This window comes from Setaria italica, chromosome IX (genome assembly GCF_000263155.2).
Source record: "Setaria italica strain Yugu1 chromosome IX, Setaria_italica_v2.0, whole genome shotgun sequence".
Classification (NCBI taxonomy): Eukaryota; Viridiplantae; Streptophyta; class Magnoliopsida; order Poales; family Poaceae; genus Setaria; species Setaria italica.
The window spans coordinates 36972287-36991172 of NC_028458.1; the positions used below are offsets into that span (position 1 = coordinate 36972287).

Sequence of the window (18886 nt, forward strand, 5' to 3'; positions counted from 1 at the left end):
TGGAGGCGGGGACGCAAGTCATATACTTCGTATGCGGATACGACCGTGCATACGCAGCTGCGGACGCGTACTCCGAGCTGCAATCCAAATACGTCGACCGACCGATGCAGCACTAGAGCTGAGATGTGAGAGCTTCAGAGTTCAGACCACACCACTACGTAGAAGGCTAGGGGCAATGCAGTTTTTAATCGTGCCGTTACCATACAATTTCATGGGATGATTATAAATTGCAGGAAGAGTGCAAGAGGAGTTCATCTTGATTCAAAGGGAGTTAAGAGGCTAAGATTAACAATTAGCAGCACGACATGAGACTACTGCGAGATCAGTTGCAACGGCAGTGAGAGCACGTGCTCCAACTGCAAGTAGATTTCCAGCTAAATTATAGAAACGCTGCTGTAGTTTACTTGCACAAAACATGATGGTACATCTGAGATTCGCTTCATACTTTCTACAGGTTACAATGAATCTAGAACGGTAGCACCATATATAGGAGTTTGGAGAGGAAAGAAGCGTTCATCTTTCCTCCTCCACGAATTACAGTAAGCTGGTGCCCCAAATTCATCTACTGCTAGTATATCATACTTATACAACGTAGCGCTCTCCATTGCTGGCCACAGTTTCATTCAGAGATCATTCATCTTCAGAACTTTCATCAGATTGATCAGGTCCTTCCTCAGGCAGGGCAGATACGATTGCAGCACAGCAGAAAGAGTCGCGATCCTTCAGGAGGAGGCAGCTCCCATCTGAGTTCCACTTCAAGTCGACGATCCGGAAATTCGGCAAGGGTATGTTGACGCAGCAGGCACCGGACGGTGTCCACATGTACAGGTGAGGGCTCTCCGTGCACAGAACCAAGCGTGTGCAGGTAGGGTCCCAAGCGGCAGCACGGATTGGGTCTTTCTGCACAAGCACAGCAGCAAGCTCAAGGCGGCAGATATCCCATATCCAAAGAGCAGTTGGCATGTTGTCATTCCGGGTGAAGAAATAGTGGCTGTCGCTGCTCCATGATAGCATACCTGCAACATATGTTGTAAGGTGAGAAAGAGGTGTTTTTCCACTTTTCCTAGATGAATGCAATTTTAGGGTTGCAGGTTTTGTCCATGATACGCCAGACTTATAGCCTCAATGATGTTTTGGACATGTAGTCTTTACTCCTAGACAAATGTGTAGCTATATAAGAATTCACAAATGGATTCAAGATAAATAGCGGAGCACAAGTACAATCGCTATTAAGAGTAAGAAATAAGACAAGTGTTGTGTCAAAACAAAATAGATCACAACCTCATGATACTAGACACATGTGCACTAGTCATAAAGTAAGGCAACAACGGATAACCCATATGCATGAATAGGACCTCACAACAAGCATCAGCTGAAGTGGCAAAATACAAGAGGAGCTCACCAATTCCTTGTTTGGGGTTGGGCTTGTCAGTAGCTGGTTTCGTCGAAGGTAAGGTGATGGGAACATCCATCACAGCATATTTTACTCTAGAACCTCCTCCCTCAGTGCCATTTTCTGACAACAAAAACAAGGGAACATTCATTAGAGCATTTAAACAAGTATGTAAGAACTAGTTTATAAATTAAAGGCATCACAACATGTCAATTTTACAGTGGGGCCATCCATATCGTGTGATAGGAAGACAATAACATGGAGACTGCAGATAATAACACTAACATGGTTTTTAAGCTACAATAACTTCTACAGAATTATGGTATCACAGTCGGATTTTCTATCTAGCATTCCATAAATAATATAGAACAATAATCCAATTATTTTGTTACCATAACAATGATGAAAAAACATTTTGTAATCCACAATAGGATACCAATGTGATGAAAATAAAAGGATTCATAATAAATATCTTCACTTCTGTCAAAAAGAAACATATCTATAGAAGTACAGCAGTGCGGAGCAAACTCAGACGACAACATGTGGGAGCACTGAGTCAAGTCTACTACAGACTACAGGAACACAAAATAGCCTGAGAATGTGACATGGAGCGTTTTAGTTTCAATGTTGTTAGATAGGATACATCTTAAAGATTGTTTTTACTTTCATATCGAACCGCTACAGCCAATTTCGGATGAAAAGGAAATTCATCTGAATAAATGTTTTAAAAACAAGGCCCCAAGGTCAATGCTCAAAAATACAAAAAAGCAATAGCATGAGTAGCACGAATGATCACTCCTAAGCTTACCAGCACCATTGTCTTGCATGTTACGAGAGAAGCCATCACTAAGACATAACTCTGACATATCAAGTTGCCACGGATCATCCACTTCCTGTTAATATTTGGCAGTTAAAATTGGATAATAAGATTATTAATTAGAGAAGACAATCTGGACCATGCAGCTACACTAATATGACAGTTAATGAAAGAAAATGATAGGATTACCTTAAATATAGCTGCATTACAGGGACTTCGAATAGAGGCTGCATGTGTGAACTCCGCAAAAGTTTTCCATGTCAGGTGGTTCAAAGTACGCACTGCTTGATCATAGCTACCCACTGCTAAAAACTGTCCACATGGTGACCAAGAAACAGATTTCACACCTAACCCACTTTCATAAGCTAAATACTTGAACAGGCACCTTCCATCCGGAGAATATATCAGAACCTGTAAATGAAAAAAGAAGTCAAAACCTGTAATAGGCATTATCCTCAGATGATCAGAGTACAACTATATTATGCTCAGTTTAAAGTAGGAAAGAACATATTGGTTCTATTTTACAAGTAACTAAAATGACCTCTTAATAGTTAGCAAGAGATTAATGGTTAAACTAAAAGTTCAATCATCAAGACTAAAAGCAATCATGTGCATACTACAACCGTATCCAACAATGCCAGGTGTCAACTAGCTAACTGAGGCACTAGGGAGGTAAACTAAAGGCAAAATATACATTTCCTCTGTGGTACAAGACAAACAAGGTAACTCACAAGCAATGAACACTTCATTCAAATTTATTGAAGTTGAATAGCAGAACGAATATTAGACAGCCAAATGCTATATAGCATGACGCAATACTTAAAATAAAGATGGTTTCATGAATACATCTGAAAGAGGATAACTAAAGACTTAAGTTGCTCCTCAGAGACATGCAAGTCAATTGACAGTCACAAGTCAAATAACAGGGATTTGTGAAGATAAACACGCGTACCTTGTATTCAAGAAGTGAATCCCAGACAACGATAGCACTATCATCTGGTGACCACTCAACACCAGCTAAGTCTACTGTATCAACAGCAAAGACACTCATTATCTCCCAGGAATGACATGAGAGCAAATTTATGTAGTCCTTGCAGTCACGCCTGGTGGAGATTGCAGCAAACTTCCCATCCTTGGTAAAAGAAACACCTCTAGAAGCATGCTTTGGCCACTGGACATGCACGCATGCTGTATTTACAAGAGACCACACGGTAAGACGGAGCTGAAACTCGGATGTAGTGAGTATATGACGACTGTCAGGGCTCCAGCGAGCATATGCAATCCCTGCAGGGCCTTCATCGATCTTGCAGGTCCAGTCAGGCTGGCTCAGTGACCAAGCCTGAACCATGGGCCGCTTGTAAAGTCCACATAGAATATATTCTGAATCCGAAGCCCACTCCAGAGAGCTTATCTTGTCCACACATGAAAACAATTGTACCACCTGCACAAGTGAATTCAAACATACAAAAACAAACAAGCTCAGGCATACATTAATGTAGTGTCTCGACATGAGCGCATTTGTTATAGCAATATGAGTTCATGTAAAAATCGACCTCATGAGTTCCTCTACATTGTATATAGGAAACTTTCAAGACATATACATGATGTGACCGTTTTTAAAAATTTAAACCATAATTGTACGAAATTTTGCATAGATCTGTATGAAACATTACTAAGAGGTCATGGACTTCCAGGATCCAGGTAATCAGAATTCTAAACACAGTTCACAAACAATATAGTACAAAATACTAGCTGATACACCCATTCAGAGGCGAAGATGACCCTCCTCCCTTACCGTTTGGTACAGAGATTCTTCGATCCAAAATGTACCACGAAATTGCGCTAAGCAAAGCCTACTCCTGACCCCAAGGACTTCAGATCGGCAGAAGGAGGCGCATTCTATGGATCAGCAAGCTCGAATCGGAGCAGCACAATGTCACATTACCCAATTCCAGAATTCCAGATTCAGCGATCACTACAGGACCACAAACCCTAAACCCGCATTCCCTCACGAACCATGAGATCGACGGGGCGAAAGGAGATTGGGAACAGTCGGCGGGGGCACCTTCAGGGAGACAACGTCCCGGACGACGAGGCGGTAGTCTACGGCGACGGCGAGGAAGCGCGCGTCGGGGGAGAAGCAGCATGGGCCCGTCTGCTTGTACGGCTCCGTGAACTCCATTCCCTTCTCCCTCTCACCCGAGGCAGCCCTCCAGGTGACGGGGAGCGGAGATGAGTCCTCTGGCTGGGCGGCGGGGCGGCCTAGTGCTCCGGCGAGGTGGGGTTTCGATTTTTGGAAGGTTGGTGTTTGGGATTTGAATTTCTCGTGGGGGTACAGATGTAGGAGTTAAATGGAAATGCACCGTCAATGCTGTGCCTAGTGCTAACATGGATGAGCCGAGTTGACCGTTGACAGCCGGTGGGGTCCATCTTGGCAGGTTGGTCTTGGTCCCACAGTCCTAGGGTTGGAAGAACTTCGTAGGCAATTGACACTTGGAAGGTCTTGAGCATGTCCGGATTGTGACTATGCTTATCCTGCCAAATTGTTGGCATGATAAATGTTTAGCCATCCCAAACAAAGGCCCACAAAGCGCGAGCTAGTATTTGGCGCAAACGTGCCCACTGTTTTCAACTTGAGCGTAGACGTCGGGATGATCAAAATACAAATTGAAAATTTTTGAACCGGCATGTACATGTGAAAATAAATGTAAAAAGCAATTAATAATAACTATATACTCCCTTCGTCCCAAATTATAGGTCGTTTTGAGTTTTCTAAATTCATAGATATAGGGTATATCGAAGTGCATAATAAAATTTATGAATCTAAACAAATCAAAACAACCTATAATTTGGAACAGATAAAGTATTGTGCTTAAGTTAAGGTGTTCATCATGGATGGTTTTTTTTTTGCCTTTAAAGGTCTTGCTACTCATATCTCCTTCAAGCATGCATCCGAAGATCAGCATGGCGTGAGAATGCCAGTCAACAGCAATAACAGATCGCATGCACTGATCTAGAAGTGTACCCGGCAGTCGAACATGAGCATCGTACGTACTGTACTTACTGAATTTCTCTTTTTGTTGTACTTATTACTATTAGTGAATTAGATTGGCACTTGTTTAGATGATAAGTAGTCACGTACGGCTGAAGAGTCACTATGAAAACGGTCAAAAACGGTATGCCAGCGATTTTCTCAAAAAACAAAAAGATGGAACACTACCCTCAAGAGAGTGTAAAACGGACACAATGGCAACTGATAGATTGGTAATCATTATCTTCGAAATCACGGAATCCACCTTGAAATACATCTTGATGGTGCATTAATTTTGAATTGGTAAGTGTTAATATATTTTCTATAAATTTGATTAAAGTTAGAACCAAGGGAGAAAGCTAAGAAATCTTTATTTATAACAAAGTTAAGAAGTATAATTTGAAACCGAGGGAGAAATAAATTCATGAGAACCTCAAATAGCCACCAAACACTAGATAACAAGGCAACTACGGCTTAATGGCAGTTCTATTCACTTAACAAATCCAAGTAAGCCCACAATTCAATTACCAAGATGCTTGCACGCACGAGCCTTGCATGTCCAGGCTCTCTGATAATAAAAAGAAGAAAAAAATTGCACTACCGATCATGGCAGATTTGGTCAGTGTGTTGAAGCAACGCATTTGGTCAGCAAGTTGAGACGCCTTTCATTTAACATAATATACACGTAGCAGTCAACTTATTACATGATATTATATATACAAACCCGAGCAACTTCACTCTTTGGTTGCTGCAGACACGAGTTAAGGACCCACATTGCATATCTTTCTCGTTAATAATATGTACAGGCGAAAGGCAAAAACACAAGAGAACTCGGACAATCATGGATTAACCACGACACCTTGCAGTAGACAAGGATGTCCAGTTGCAATCTGCTCTGCCTCAAGAGAGCAGGTCTCTCTCGCCACATTCTCAGGTAGAGCCTCCTTGCAGGCGCGACATCGCAGCCACAGGTACGAAAAACCAGCAAAAGCTGCCTTGCTAGCAAACTGCGCACGGTATATTAGGCTTATCTCCCACAATCCACTGCCCATGTTAAGTGCCAACGCATCGGCATTATACCCTTCTAGGTCTGATTCTGAGACCATCACAAATGCGCTGTCATCAAAGGCAACAAGGTTGCGAGTTGCAAGGAACAAGGGTGGCTTGATGATAGGATTGTCGAGGCAAGTAGACCTCCCAGTTTTCTTCACTCTAAGTTGGTAGAATTCTTGCACGGCCTAGATAAGAAACAACACAGAATTAGTGGTGGCATTCACTGGTACATCACTAGCAGAGCACAAACTAAATGCCTAATCAACCCCACCCACTATGTTTCAGTGATAGTATGTTTGTTCAGGGTCAGTTAATATTTCTACTTATGTTGTAATCCTTTGAAAATATCCAGGTACAGCTTTAAGATCATATATTGAACAAACAAGTCATGAGATGATATCTTGTAGTTACAGCAGGAAACTGCCAAGAACACATAATTATGTCAAATACTTATTCACCAAACACTGAGGGCCTCCTATCTACTAAAATATCACCAAGCATCTTAAAGGAACATTGACAATGTGGCAGCCGGCCAAACTATTGATTAAAAATGGATCATCAAAACATACAAAGCCCTTTTGCCCACTATATTTCCAAGAAACAACTAAAAGATTACCTAAATTAGCATACAATATGTCTTAGTGGGATAAGTCATAACTAAAAATGAGTTCAACAGATACCTGACAGGTTCTCCTTTTCAAATTTGGATTAATAACAGCCTTTTCTTCTATGTTAACAATATTCATAAAAAAATACTATGGACAAAATTGTGTATGCAAGCATGAGAAAAAAATTGTGAAACTTACTTGCCACTGTGCAGAAGCTAATAACACCCTAGGCCGACGCAAGCGGACATGTTCATAAGCTTCAGCAGGAGTCATATTTTTATATTGCACCTAGAGGGCATAATCAGTTAGTCAAAACATTATTTATATTACAGAATCACAAGTGAATGACATTATTTAGTAAAGCAAATTGACATACCAAGTAGCAAATAACAACCGTAGTGCTACGTCCACGACCAGCTTTGCAGTGGACGTAAGTCAATTTCCCAGATAAAGCATTTCCTGCAAGTATTACAAATTTGAAACAAAACAATTAAAGCCATGAACCAAATCAGAAAATTTGGTACAAGAAAAGAGAATTAATATCGAAGTGATGAACTTTTATGACTTTTTCCGGTTAGATAGAATCATAGATAGGTTTCCCATTATATGCTCAAAGAGGCAAATTCCAGGAGGAAAAGGAGAGGGCAGCACACAGAAAGGAACTGAATTCAGGTAAATAATAAACAAAGTGATGTATTTTATTATCCAGCCAGCGGCCATGTTTCACGTAGATGCATTAGTAGCATATGCTTCATCTGACATAAATTGATATAGAAACATAATGTAGTTCGTAAAACATAGACATTCTCAGTTCTTTTCTATTTGAAAATAAGAAAATTGGAAGGTGTGCTATGCTAATGTTAAATATGCATGTTACTACCTCATCAAATTCATTTGTCAGCTAAATCTTTAATTAGCATGTGCATCTATCGTAGTATACACTAAATAAGGAAATTCAGGAAGATTTAACCATGTCATTTCTCAAAGGCATATGATATCAAATAAGAAAGAGCAACCAACTCTAAAACATCACATATAAAAGAATGGAGTACTTTATTCTTAAGAGGGCACTAACAACCGAGTTTGAGTTGTCATATCACAAGTGTTGAGCTCAGTTCAACAATCCATGAATAAACTGTGACCTTCATATAATGTAACATCAGGAGATATACTTTTAGAAGATTCTTACTGTGGATGAAATCAGTGGCTTCACAAAGGTTAACAAAAGAAGGTGCATAAAGATAATCCCGCGTTGGTAGCACCAGGTTTTCGATTCCATGAGCCTAAAATCAGACATTATCCAATTACTTATGCTTCCGAAAAAGAGATCACAACAGACAAAAATAAGAAATAACTAACATAGGAACATGAATTGATCTGATACATCAGCATATCATGGCACTTGGTGAATTATCACCATCCTATACAACATCTAAATTCACATCAAAAGCAGTTAACATGTAAAGGAATACAGTAGTGCAAATGATAAAAATGAGAACAATACAACAGCTCATTAATAAAAAAAATCAACAATGTTGCTGCATTGGTGCTATTGTTGTCAAAACCAATGCACTATGTTGGCAAATTTTAATGCCCAGCTATCGATACCAGCTCCACAGTCCACTTCAGTTACCAGCATAGTTGAAGACTTTAAAGACCAGTCTGCCAAATAATCTCGAACTCATCATTCAATCAGACTAAAAAAGAATCACTCATGAACACTTGAAGAATTGATCATACGCAGGATCTAATGGGTGATATCATGACTAACAAAGCTGAACTTGATGGTTTGGATGCATTCACCACAATATTGTTCAAGGAAAATCAGATTAAAAGTTATCAAAAGTTGAACTAAGAAGCATGTCCTATTTAATCTGACCAGCTCAACAAAATATTTAGCTTATATATGTTCCCTACATAGATATTTGGTTTACAACTACACCATACCATCAGATCACAAGCCACCAAACAACCGATATATCACAAACAAATGGCTGCAGAACAGTATAACTGGATGCAATCGATTTGTCAGTTGTAATATACTAACCTCGTACAGTGATCTAGGAACAAGCCTCTCGTATGATTCATTCAATGTTACCACACCAGAAACTCCAAGCTCCTTTAGCCGGAGAACATCGCTAGGGAATGGAACAGCGCCTAGCAGAACATGCTGATCCAACCAAAAAAGATTGAAGGCGGTTAGAGCAGAACCTGCAGAAATCCTGAGCTAATTGAAGCATGAAAAGGCAGCAGAGTTTTTTTTCATAACCATGTGTTTTCAGAACTTATCAGCAAACACAAAATGAAATCCTGAGTCAGAAGAAGATCCCCGAGCCATGAAGCAGAAAAACAAAACCATGACTGCAAACTGCCATGCCTTACCATCAGGAGAAGCAAACCACATTCCAGAACAAAGCCCACAACAACATCGATCAAAAAGGAGAAGAAAAATTCCCCACCTCGTCGACCTGATCCCACCAGTGGAAGTGCGACTCGAGCCGATTCCTCACGACGTTGTAGCAAAGCGTCGGGTAGAACAGCATCCGCGCGCCGACGCCCACTGCCGCGCGCTTCGCGTCGACGGCCACCCGCATCACCACCCCACCCTCCCCCGCCGCCGCGCCGCAATCCCCGCGACGCAGCTGCGGAAGCTCCTCCCCACCCTCTCCCCCACCTCCTCCACCGGAATCACCCGGAAGCTCCTCGATTCGCATCGCTCCCCGATCAACTCAACTCAGCCCGATCCGATCGGTGGCCCAAAAAAAACACAAAATCCCCAAAGACGATCGATTTGGGGGAAAGCGAGTGGACCGAATTGGGGGGTTGGAATCCGATCTGAGGCGTTGGGTGTAACCGAATTAGATTCTCGACTCGGCAACCGGGGTAATCTAGATCGGAAGCCTCGCCATCTCCACTTTCCTCGCGCTCACGCCTCCTCCCCTCCCGACCCCTCCACCTCGCCTCTCCGAACTCGGAAGAAGTCGAAACTGCCCGAGCCAAGCAGCAACCCGCACGTCATCATATGACTCGGCGACGTGCCACCAGACCACTGACAGATGGGCCATCTGGTGCCTCGTCCATCCAGTACTGATTTGTGGGCCATACCGACACGAGAAGAATAGAGGAAAGAGAACGGCCAAGGAAAACAGACGAAATTTCATTGCACGAAGTGTAATCGGTAATTTTGCTTTTATTTTTTTAATTTTATAATTTTGTTCTCGACTATTCCCAACTCAATGCAATTTTAGCCCTAGTGAATGATCAAAATAGGAGCAAATACGTAAAGATTAGGAACAAAATCACGTTAACTTGTAAATAGTAAAGAGCAAAACCACAAAATTAGAAAAATGAGTAAAAATACAATTGCACGTTAAAGATCACCGAAATCCAATTTTCTTCTTTAGCAAACCCACATGAGCCGGACTGCCCGAGCTTAGCGCGGCGGCGCCTCCGCCTCCACCGGAGCATGATGCCACGGACTCCCGCCCCGCTTCCAAGCGGGCGAGTCCTCCATGGCTTGATCCCGCCACCGCACCCACCGACGACCCGCGCCGCCGTGTGCTACAGGAGCCACGGCAGTCGGCAGCACGTTAGGTGGTGGTTGGAGACGGCAGAAACTGAGCCAGGAGTACAAGTTGCTGTTGCTGAAGAGGAAGCTGATGCAATGAGACTGTGGTGCAAGTTGCTGAAGAGGACGCATAGGCGGTGGCGCGTTGCCGGGGGAGAACCGACGCCGCGGAAGATCCATTGCCCGATGAAGATGGCGGCGACGGTGGCGGCCGCGGCCACGATAGCAATGCCGATCTGGTCGCCTACTCCAAGGGGGGTGGCCCGAGGCATCCTGCTGGTTCTGGGGTTATCAGCTCCCAGCCAATCCGGCGTCATGTTGGAGGAACTCGTCTACCATGGCCAGATTGAGATGATTGGTCGCTTGCAACGGACGCTGTTCTGCGAAAACAAGGCTGCCCGCCCGGAATGCTGAAGTGAACATGTTTGGAAGGAAGATAGCGAGGCAATCGTCACACGGTAGAGTCAGTGCCTCAATGGAAATACTGATCTGTCTTTATTCCACTCTGAATCAAGTTTGCGAGCAAATGCACAGTTCTATTTACAAGGAGCTACGATTCGTTTTGGAAAGTACTGCTGCAGACCCCAGAGCTAATCTCCAACAAGAAGGTCAGAGGAGCAAGGCAAGCAGTAATTCCATCAACATTTAGTAACAATGTTGAATTTGTTCTTCGGAAACACGTTATAAAAGTTGATTGAGGATCTAACATGGTAGCAAATGCTTAGGTGGAAGCTAAGAGCTTAATAACATGGTGTCAGTAGGAGATGAAAATAGTCCTTTCTTTCAAGCTGCAACCACACGCAGACTAAGATGCTCGTTTCAAATGGTATTGAGTACACCGATACTCAAATGAAAGCTGCATCTTGCAACGGAATATGAGGTCGAATCTACAGAGCTTTCATCAGCGGTATGAAGTCGGATCTCCTCCAAATTTTTCAAAAATTCTATTCTGTAACAATGGACTTATCATACACACTTTGAGTCCTAAGAGCTGAAAGCGAAAGACTACAGACTTGTATCATTATTGCCGATTGCAGCTCAGAATTAAAAGCATCCATTGACTCCACACAATCGGGCTGCAAAGATTATACTTGGAAATTTATGCTGGCCATCCAAGGAGTGAAAATGGCTAATGGAGTGCTTACACTAGACTTTCAGAAAACTTTCGACACAATTTATTGTAGAAGTCTTAATCTGTGGATGGATCACAGAGGATCCCCAGTGAATTGGAGGAATCGGATAGACAAACTGTTCACATCTGGATGGGCACAAATTCTATTGAATGGGCTGGCAAGTGAAGTAATTCTCTGTGGTCCTACTTTTCCAGGAGCTGAATTAGGATGGCCTGAGAAATCAATGGAGGCAGTTGACAAGCTTTGCAGAGCATTTCTTCGGAAGGGGGAAAGGCAGGTGCAGCTGTGTAGGGAGGGCAATGTTTCATTGCATGGAATGATCGAAATATGCACTATTTCCCAGAGCGCATGATGGCTTAGGGATCAAAGACCTGAATTTACACAGCAAGGCACTCATCTGTAAAATGGTAAGCAAGCACGGACAAGCCACTCTTTACTTGGATCAGCTCCTACAAGTGCAAGGCAATCGTTCCCAATATGGCCGGCGCTCAATGAATAAATTCAGATGGTTCAACTGACAACTTACTATGCATTAGGATTGGGGACCAATTTCGCCTTCTGGTTTGAAATGGATTAGCAGTGTGACAGGTTTTCACCACCTTCCCTATCTTGTTCACTTTTGCAGCCAATCAGGGCTGTACCATTACCATGGCTTCACATTTCATGGCCAGCACTTAAGATCAAACATTTTAAGCTAAATGCGCCTCAGGACTTTGGCATGCAAAGAACCTAGGTCCCAAGAACCTAAGGAGGTGGCCGCCACCGTCTACACTGAACTAATGCTCAAGACGAGCACCACTCTGGTACTTCGTTCACTGAAGATCCTGGAACACTTGAGGAGGCTGGTATCGGGTATCCAATGAATGACCACCCGCATGTGACAGTTGAAAAACTCATCTGCACCGCCACCATACCTTCATTTTCGGCTCGTGATTTCCAGAGAATTTTGTCGGTTGTGTCTCTCCAGATGGGTAGTATTGCCTGTACTATACGCCAGATGGGGCTCTTTGTGTCTGTCCAAATCGTACAAAACCTGGGTGTCAAGCAGATGATAGAACTCCTCCTACAGTCCTACGCTATGGGCCCTGAGCAGATGATAGATTCTACAATAGTTTCCATGTTTGTAAGACTTTTGCTTGAGAAAATAGTGTCTACCAATTCGCCTAGCTTTCAGTGTCTGTGCACGTAGACTGTCGGGTAGAGTACCAAACGCCATGCCTGTTGGGAATAACATTTAGCCTTAGCCTTTTCAGTAGCTGTGCACAGAACTGAAGTTACTTGCAAAGGTTGCATAACTGAAAACTTCCATTACCTGTAATTATTCTCTTCCAGGCGCTTTTCGCAGAAAAGGATAGACATTTGCGTGGCACTGATGAGTTTTTTTATATCCTTTTTCTTGAAACGAACATATGGCACTGATGAGTTCGCTAGTACAGTAGCGCATGTTTCTAAATAAACTCGCTTGATCTTTCTACCAAGTTCTCTTTCTGCTTTTAGAAATAACATTGTGCAATCAACAAAAGGAATGTGTGTGAGATGCCCCGCACTCGATTTCATGCTTTGATCACCATCTTATACTCCCTTGTGCAATCAACAAAATGTGAGATGCCCCGTAACAGCAAAACCATCGGCAACAAAAAAAGAACAGATAAAGGCATAATGGATCACATTGGTGAAGGCTACGAAGTGGGATAGAAATGGACAGCAGAGCCCATTAGAAGTTTAGAACGAAGAGAATAACACGCAGTGGTAACATATTGCATTACCTACTGCACCCTATCAGTTTTTTGAAAGCCGAAACATCCACTGTTCTATTCTGCCATCTTCCATCTGAAATTACTAGCCCCCTCAGACAATCCGACAGAAGCAACGCTTCTGGCCCAATACGGCCCAGTAATCCACATTAAGACCCAAGTTACCTTTTTTTTTCTATTTTTCTATAATTTTTGTTTCAGATTTTATTGGCTTCTTTTTTAATATATATTTGCGGTTGCATTCCCTTATTGTACTCAATAACGTAACATACTTTATTCAACAATTCTTCAAACATATATTTCAGTAATTTGGATATCAACATTTTTTGTCCAAAAAAAATGTTAAAGCAACACATAAACTCAACATCTTGATGTTGAAATACTAGAAATGACAAAGAGTATTAATCCTAAACTAGCCTGTGAAAGCGCATCGGTTGACAACTTGTTCATCAGCTAATTTGAGATGGTATATTCTCTTGTTACTACCAGATCAATTGCAAAAGTTACTCTCTTTGTTTGAAACAAATTATAGGATGTTTTAGCTTCATAGATATTATTATGCATCCAGACATATAGTATATCTAAGTGCATAATAAAGTGTATAAATTTAAAAAGATCAAAACAATCTATAATTTGGAACGAAGGGAATAGTGTTTTGGGTCGCTTGAGGCAAAAACAAATGCCTGATCCGCCAGCCACCAAGAAATTGGTTGCCGAAGTCGATCGATATCTTGGCCAGAAAATACAATCATGACTTGCATGAACACCCCCATTCATCCCCTACGTGAATGTTTACAAGTGGTTCCAGGCAACTATCATATGCCGCTAGCATCCTTTTATCTATGAAATCTGGACGATCCAGCTACGTATAACTAAAACGAAAACAAACGGCCATCATCAGCCAGCGAGCTCTACTTGCCGTGGCGCTTGACGCCGCGCGGCCCCGCGGACTTCTTTATGGACTCGATTCTCTGCCGCCTGATCTGCTCCCTGAACCTGGCGATGAATTCCTCCGCCTTCTTGTCCACCTCGTTCTCGTCTACCTCCGGCGTCGACTCCCTCGGCGAGTTGGTCCTCGTCGAGCACCCGCCGACGTCGTCGTCGTCGTCGCTGCTCTCGGTGTCGTCCGAGGAGACTGCCACCCCGCCCAAGATCGGATCGCTCACTGATCTCTCGTACTGGAACCTGGGAATGGACTGGTAGGCTCTGTAACCATACGACTCCTCTAATCCGTGCACGCCCAGCGCGTCACGGTCATTGCCGGCGTCGTCAGGCAGTTCTTGGCTTTGACCTTGGAATGGTGCGGGCTCCCTTGCCCTGATCGTTCTCACCGACTTGCCAACTGAAGCCGAGGAGGAGGAGCCGCCGCCGCCGCCGTCGAAAGAGTTTCTTGGCTTTGCCATCGAGGAGTTGTTGTTGCTATTGTAAGCAGAGTTGCTGAAGATGCTCGTGTCGGGCGAGTAGTGGTCTTCCCCTCGGCCTCTCATGCTGTGGTCCTGCAACTCCTCCTTGAAGCTCTTCGCCACCGCCGTCCGGCGCTCTACCGCCGGGTGGTAACCATGGACAAGGAACGGCGGCGGAGGCGGAGGCGGTGCCGGCGGTGGCGAGGAGATGGAGGAAGAAGACCTGTACGGGCTCCTCCGCTTGGCGTAGTATTCCTCCTCGCTGGCCTTGGCTAGCGTTTCCCTAGCCAAGGACGACGCCGGGGAGAGCCTCCTGGGAGACGGCGAGGGACTCGGCGACGCGGGCCGCCCCGCGTCGAGCCTCCCGGACCGCGACCTCCACGGGATCGGCGAAGGCAGCACGGTCTCTCCGCCGCTCGCCGCAGGGTCCTGAGAGCCCCGGCGCGGACGCGCGCGCGGCGTCTCGCCACCGCCGCCCGCGCTGGCGTCCTGCGCCGGCTGCGGCTTCAGCGCCCGGACGGGCAGCGACAGCGGCGCCTGCGCGTGCCCACTCCGCCCGCCGCCGCCGTTGGACACGACGACCACGGGGTCCTTGGGCCGGTGCAGCGCGCTCCAAGACCTCATCTTCTCTCTGCCGCCGCCGCCGCCACCGCCGCCGGGTGGACTGTCCGGCAGCTCCTCGTCTTCATCGTCGTCGTCGAACGGCGCGATCGAGTCCCTGAACATCCGCCACGCGTACCGCGCGTCCGCCTTGGCCGCCTCCGGCCCCGCTGCAGCATCCTTCTCCGCGGCGGCGAACCCCGCGCGCCCATCGTCGGCGCTGTTCTTGCGGCTGAATAGGCCGTACGAGACGGCGATCCCGACGAACAGCAGGTGCAGCAGCTCGCAGGCCTTCGCGAGGAACGCCTGGCCGGCTCCCCCCGCCCCGGCCTCGGGCGCCGCCGGGAGGAGCGGCAGCAGCGCGACGCAGAGCGCGAGCACGGCCGCCCTGAACGGGAAGCTCTGCAGCACCGAGGCGGCCTGCTGCTGCGCTGCCATCGATTGGATCAAGGGAGAGAGAAAAAAAAAGGGGGAAGGAGAGAGAGGCGCACGCCGTGACGACGCGCTCTTTTAAGCTTTTCTCTTTGCCGCCGCGCGATCGCCTCGCTTTACTCCCCCTGGCTCTTCGTCGCGGTGGTGCCCGGCGTGTGCGGCGGTCGATGCTCTGCTCCCTCGCGCCAAATAAAGTTGAGCTCCGCTTTTATCAGCGATGTATCCAATTCCTCCCTCCCTCTCTCGCTCGCTCGCTGGCTTTTCGCCCACTGATGCTGCGTACTGATGCTGCTGTCACCGTGTATGGATCGGGCTGGGCGTGGTCGTGGTATCTTTTTTGCTTGTTCTGTTGAGAAGGGGGGAGATGGAAGAATTGCTTAGCGGGGAAGGGAGGAATTTGAAGGCGGGGAGAAAGGGGGGATAGATATAGACTCCGAGGTAGGACTACTACTGGACTAGGGAGCTGCATGCCTGCATGCATATGCGTGGATGTCAAGCGTGATGGTGAAGCTGCTGGTGTCGTCTTCTGAAATTCTGATGCCACACGAGAATAATCTATCTACCGGCGCTTCCATTCAAAATTGTTCGTGGATGTTACGCGAACGAATAAGTGGCTGGAGTAGTAGATGGTAAATGATCCAGTGGTTAAGTGGTACCACCCACCTCCATGTGTTACCTCGCTGATGATGAATCCCTGGCGACGTGCTTGCACAACTGAAAAAGTAGATTACGACGGCTGAGGGACCAAGTGGCAGAGTTCACTGAAAACCATTTCTCTTTCATTCCAATCAGAAATTAGAAAGGGCCTGGTGTTTTGGACCAGCTGGTAACAGTAAGGCCCATGTTCATATAGGCCGTGACAACAAGTTGGGGATGCTAATCGATCGAGATAGTCAGAGTAAGATGTCTAGCTCAAGGGATATATATGGTGCTTATCATCCATTAGGGCACAGTCTCTTCACTGAAGCTGCTCTTGCTTGAGTACCAGGCCCATGGCGAGCGTGAGCATTCTAATTGGATAAGATCTCTACTCCACAGGTCACCGTGCATGTTTTATTTAAAAAGAAAAGAGAAGGCCAATACGTAAAGCATGCACGCCCAGCACATTGGTGTTGGTGGCTGGCCACTGCGCTGGTAGTGATCACATCAGTAGAACTGAGCCACGGGCCGGGAGGCGGGAACAGCGGATATGGTGGACGCGGCTCCAGATCAGAATGGTCGCATACATACACGATACGACGTGATGTGGATTCCCCCTCCCCCTCCCTCTCCCTCTCCCTCTCCCTCTCTCTGCTTTTGGGTCGCGTACGCTAGCTACAGAGCTTTCCCCGCTCATGTCGCACCATGCATGTGGGATCGCATGTATGGATCGATCGATGCCGCCGATCAGAAAACCCCCCGCTCCTCGCCCCCACGCGCGCACTTTTGCTGGCCCCGTTGATCTCGCCGAGTTGAGCACGGGAATGGGATGCCCATGCGGCCGTGCTTCCTCCTTTTGCCTGGTCGGGCCACCGGTCTGCTCCTCCTTTCCCATGGTTTGAACCTAAGAATTACTTGTGTTCAGAAAAAGAACATGGGAATTATGCCCGTTTGCCCAAGTCTCACGCACGCCGACTCTGAAGGTTCGTTTCGTTGTTGAATACGGTGTGTTGCAAGAGAGAATCGAAATCCTAGTGTGCTTGCTTCACCTTGTACTTCATGCACTGATCCATGCAACCAATGGTCGTTGAACAAGTGCGACTCCTTTTTATCCATCTGGTAAACTGGATTCAATTTTGTCAGCAGAGTGTCGACCGACTACTGAACTCTGAAAACACATTGAGATTCAGATATCACTTAACAAAACCTTGCTGCTGAAAGTTTCTAGTTGCCTAGTTTTTTTTTTAAAAAAAATAAGGCTGCCAACTTTTGAGTCCCTTATCGCATCGGAATCAGATGTGTGCCACGTCCGACGCTGGTCAGCGAATCCTGAACCTAAAGCGTAAGCATGCAGCTAACTAATAAACTACCAAAAGCTAAAGCAAAGCGGGCGCGATTAGAGCCGACACAAGCTTATCCCAGCGGCTTAAAGAAACAGCAGAGGGATTAATCACCTAAGCATGCCCATAAGCTGAGAATCAGTTCGTGTCACCAACACACGTTCGAGTGTGGAGTAGCGATCTTCTTGCTCAATGGAAATGGTGTATAGGCTAATAGGCAGTGTGATTCCGAGGGAGCAGAGAGCACAGCAGAGGTTCAGTTTGCTAGTGATTACGCGCGCAGGGCCATTAGCGGCGGGACGGCGGTGTGGTTGCTGGAGTAGATGGCGTCCGATCAACGCGAACAATCTGATGGTAGGATAATTTAACAGGTTGCAGAAAACGGAAAAGTCAGTCGGCGCCACTGCATCAGCAGCTGATGGGACGAGTCGGATTCACCCAGCCACCCACCCACCCATTGCCTTTCTGCAGGCCAATGCAGACGCAACCTTATTCTCCACATCGCTGATTTTTCTTCTAATTTTCGGAAGGTCATGTCCTCCTGTTTGCCACTACGAGGTACGTCTAATGGAAACCAAAAGACTTGTGATTTTCTTTGGATTTTATTCCTGAAGTTACTGCACGATTTGATTTGTCTTCGGTTGGGCCCAGAGTGGCCTTTACGCCTGGTTGGGCCGGAACTCCTATGGGCTGACCGAAAAAAAAATAAAACAAAGGCTCGCCGGGTACCTGAGCGGCTGATCCTCCCCGTGTAATGTCCATCGCCCGGTTCACTACTGCCTCGCCGTCACCGGCGATCACTCGCCCAACGAGTATAGAACTTTGTTAAGGAGGAGGATGATTAGCTTGGCTGGTTTCTCCGTTTGGCTAACGATGCTGCTATGCTATGCATCAGCTGGATTACCACTGTATCGAACAGGAATCAGGAGGTGTTTGGTTCCACGAACTAAAGTTTAGTCCGTGTCACATCGAATGCTTAGATACTAATTAGGAGGACTAAATATGAGCTAATTACAAAACCAATTGCATAGATGGATGCTAATTCACAAGATAAATCTATTAAGTCTAATTAGTCTATAATTTGAAGTAATCATGAATTAATTAGGCTTAATAGA

At 45.6% G+C, this 18886-nt stretch overlaps 3 protein-coding genes across 3 annotated transcripts; all 3 read right to left on the reverse strand.

Annotated features, from left to right (window-relative positions):
- Nucleotides 1-322: 322 nt before the first annotated feature.
- On the reverse strand, nt 323-4555 carry LOC101775122 (WD repeat-containing protein WRAP73). Its single transcript, XM_004983586.2, has 6 exons — nt 4276-4555; nt 3163-3651; nt 2400-2621; nt 2202-2286; nt 1403-1516; nt 323-1016 (listed from the first exon to the last, which is right to left on the reverse strand). The coding sequence occupies exons 1-6, from the start codon at nt 4390-4392 to the stop codon at nt 631-633; spliced, it is 1413 nt and encodes a 470-aa protein (XP_004983643.1). The 5' UTR covers nt 4393-4555; the 3' UTR covers nt 323-630.
- Nucleotides 4556-5881: 1326 nt separating this feature from the next.
- On the reverse strand, nt 5882-9896 carry LOC101775525 (putative dual specificity protein phosphatase DSP8). Its single transcript, XM_004983587.2, has 6 exons — nt 9362-9896; nt 8950-9072; nt 8092-8185; nt 7279-7361; nt 7101-7190; nt 5882-6479 (listed from the first exon to the last, which is right to left on the reverse strand). The coding sequence occupies exons 1-6, from the start codon at nt 9614-9616 to the stop codon at nt 6081-6083; spliced, it is 1044 nt and encodes a 347-aa protein (XP_004983644.1). The 5' UTR covers nt 9617-9896; the 3' UTR covers nt 5882-6080.
- A 4093-nt stretch (nt 9897-13989) lies between these two features.
- LOC101775937 lies at nt 13990-16228 on the reverse strand. The gene has a single exon (XM_004983588.2). It carries the CDS (start codon nt 15796-15798, stop codon nt 14269-14271), a length of 1530 nt encoding a protein of 509 aa, XP_004983645.1. The 5' UTR covers nt 15799-16228; the 3' UTR covers nt 13990-14268.
- Nucleotides 16229-18886: the final 2658 nt, after the last annotated feature.

Excerpts from the sequence above, each read along its gene's own strand:
- LOC101775122 (XM_004983586.2), bottom strand. The coding sequence starts at position 4,392 with ATGGAGTTCACGGAGCCGTACAAGCAGACGGGCCCATGCTGCTTCTCC. Across the intron at positions 3,652-4,275 it reads GGGACGTTGTCTCCCTGAAG|GTGGTACAATTGTTTTCATG; the intron begins GTGCCCCCGCCG and ends TCACTTGTGCAG. Across the intron at positions 2,287-2,399 it reads GTAATGCAGCTATATTTAAG|GAAGTGGATGATCCGTGGCA; the intron begins GTAATCCTATCA and ends AAATATTAACAG.
- LOC101775525 (XM_004983587.2), bottom strand. The coding sequence starts at position 9,616 with ATGCGAATCGAGGAGCTTCCGGGTGATTCCGGTGGAGGAGGTGGGGGA. Across the intron at positions 7,362-8,091 it reads AGCCACTGATTTCATCCACA|GAAATGCTTTATCTGGGAAA; the intron begins GTAAGAATCTTC and ends TAATACTTGCAG. Across the intron at positions 7,191-7,278 it reads CGGTTGTTATTTGCTACTTG|GTGCAATATAAAAATATGAC; the intron begins GTATGTCAATTT and ends TATGCCCTCTAG.
- LOC101775937 (XM_004983588.2), bottom strand. The coding sequence starts at position 15,798 with ATGGCAGCGCAGCAGCAGGCCGCCTCGGTGCTGCAGAGCTTCCCGTTC.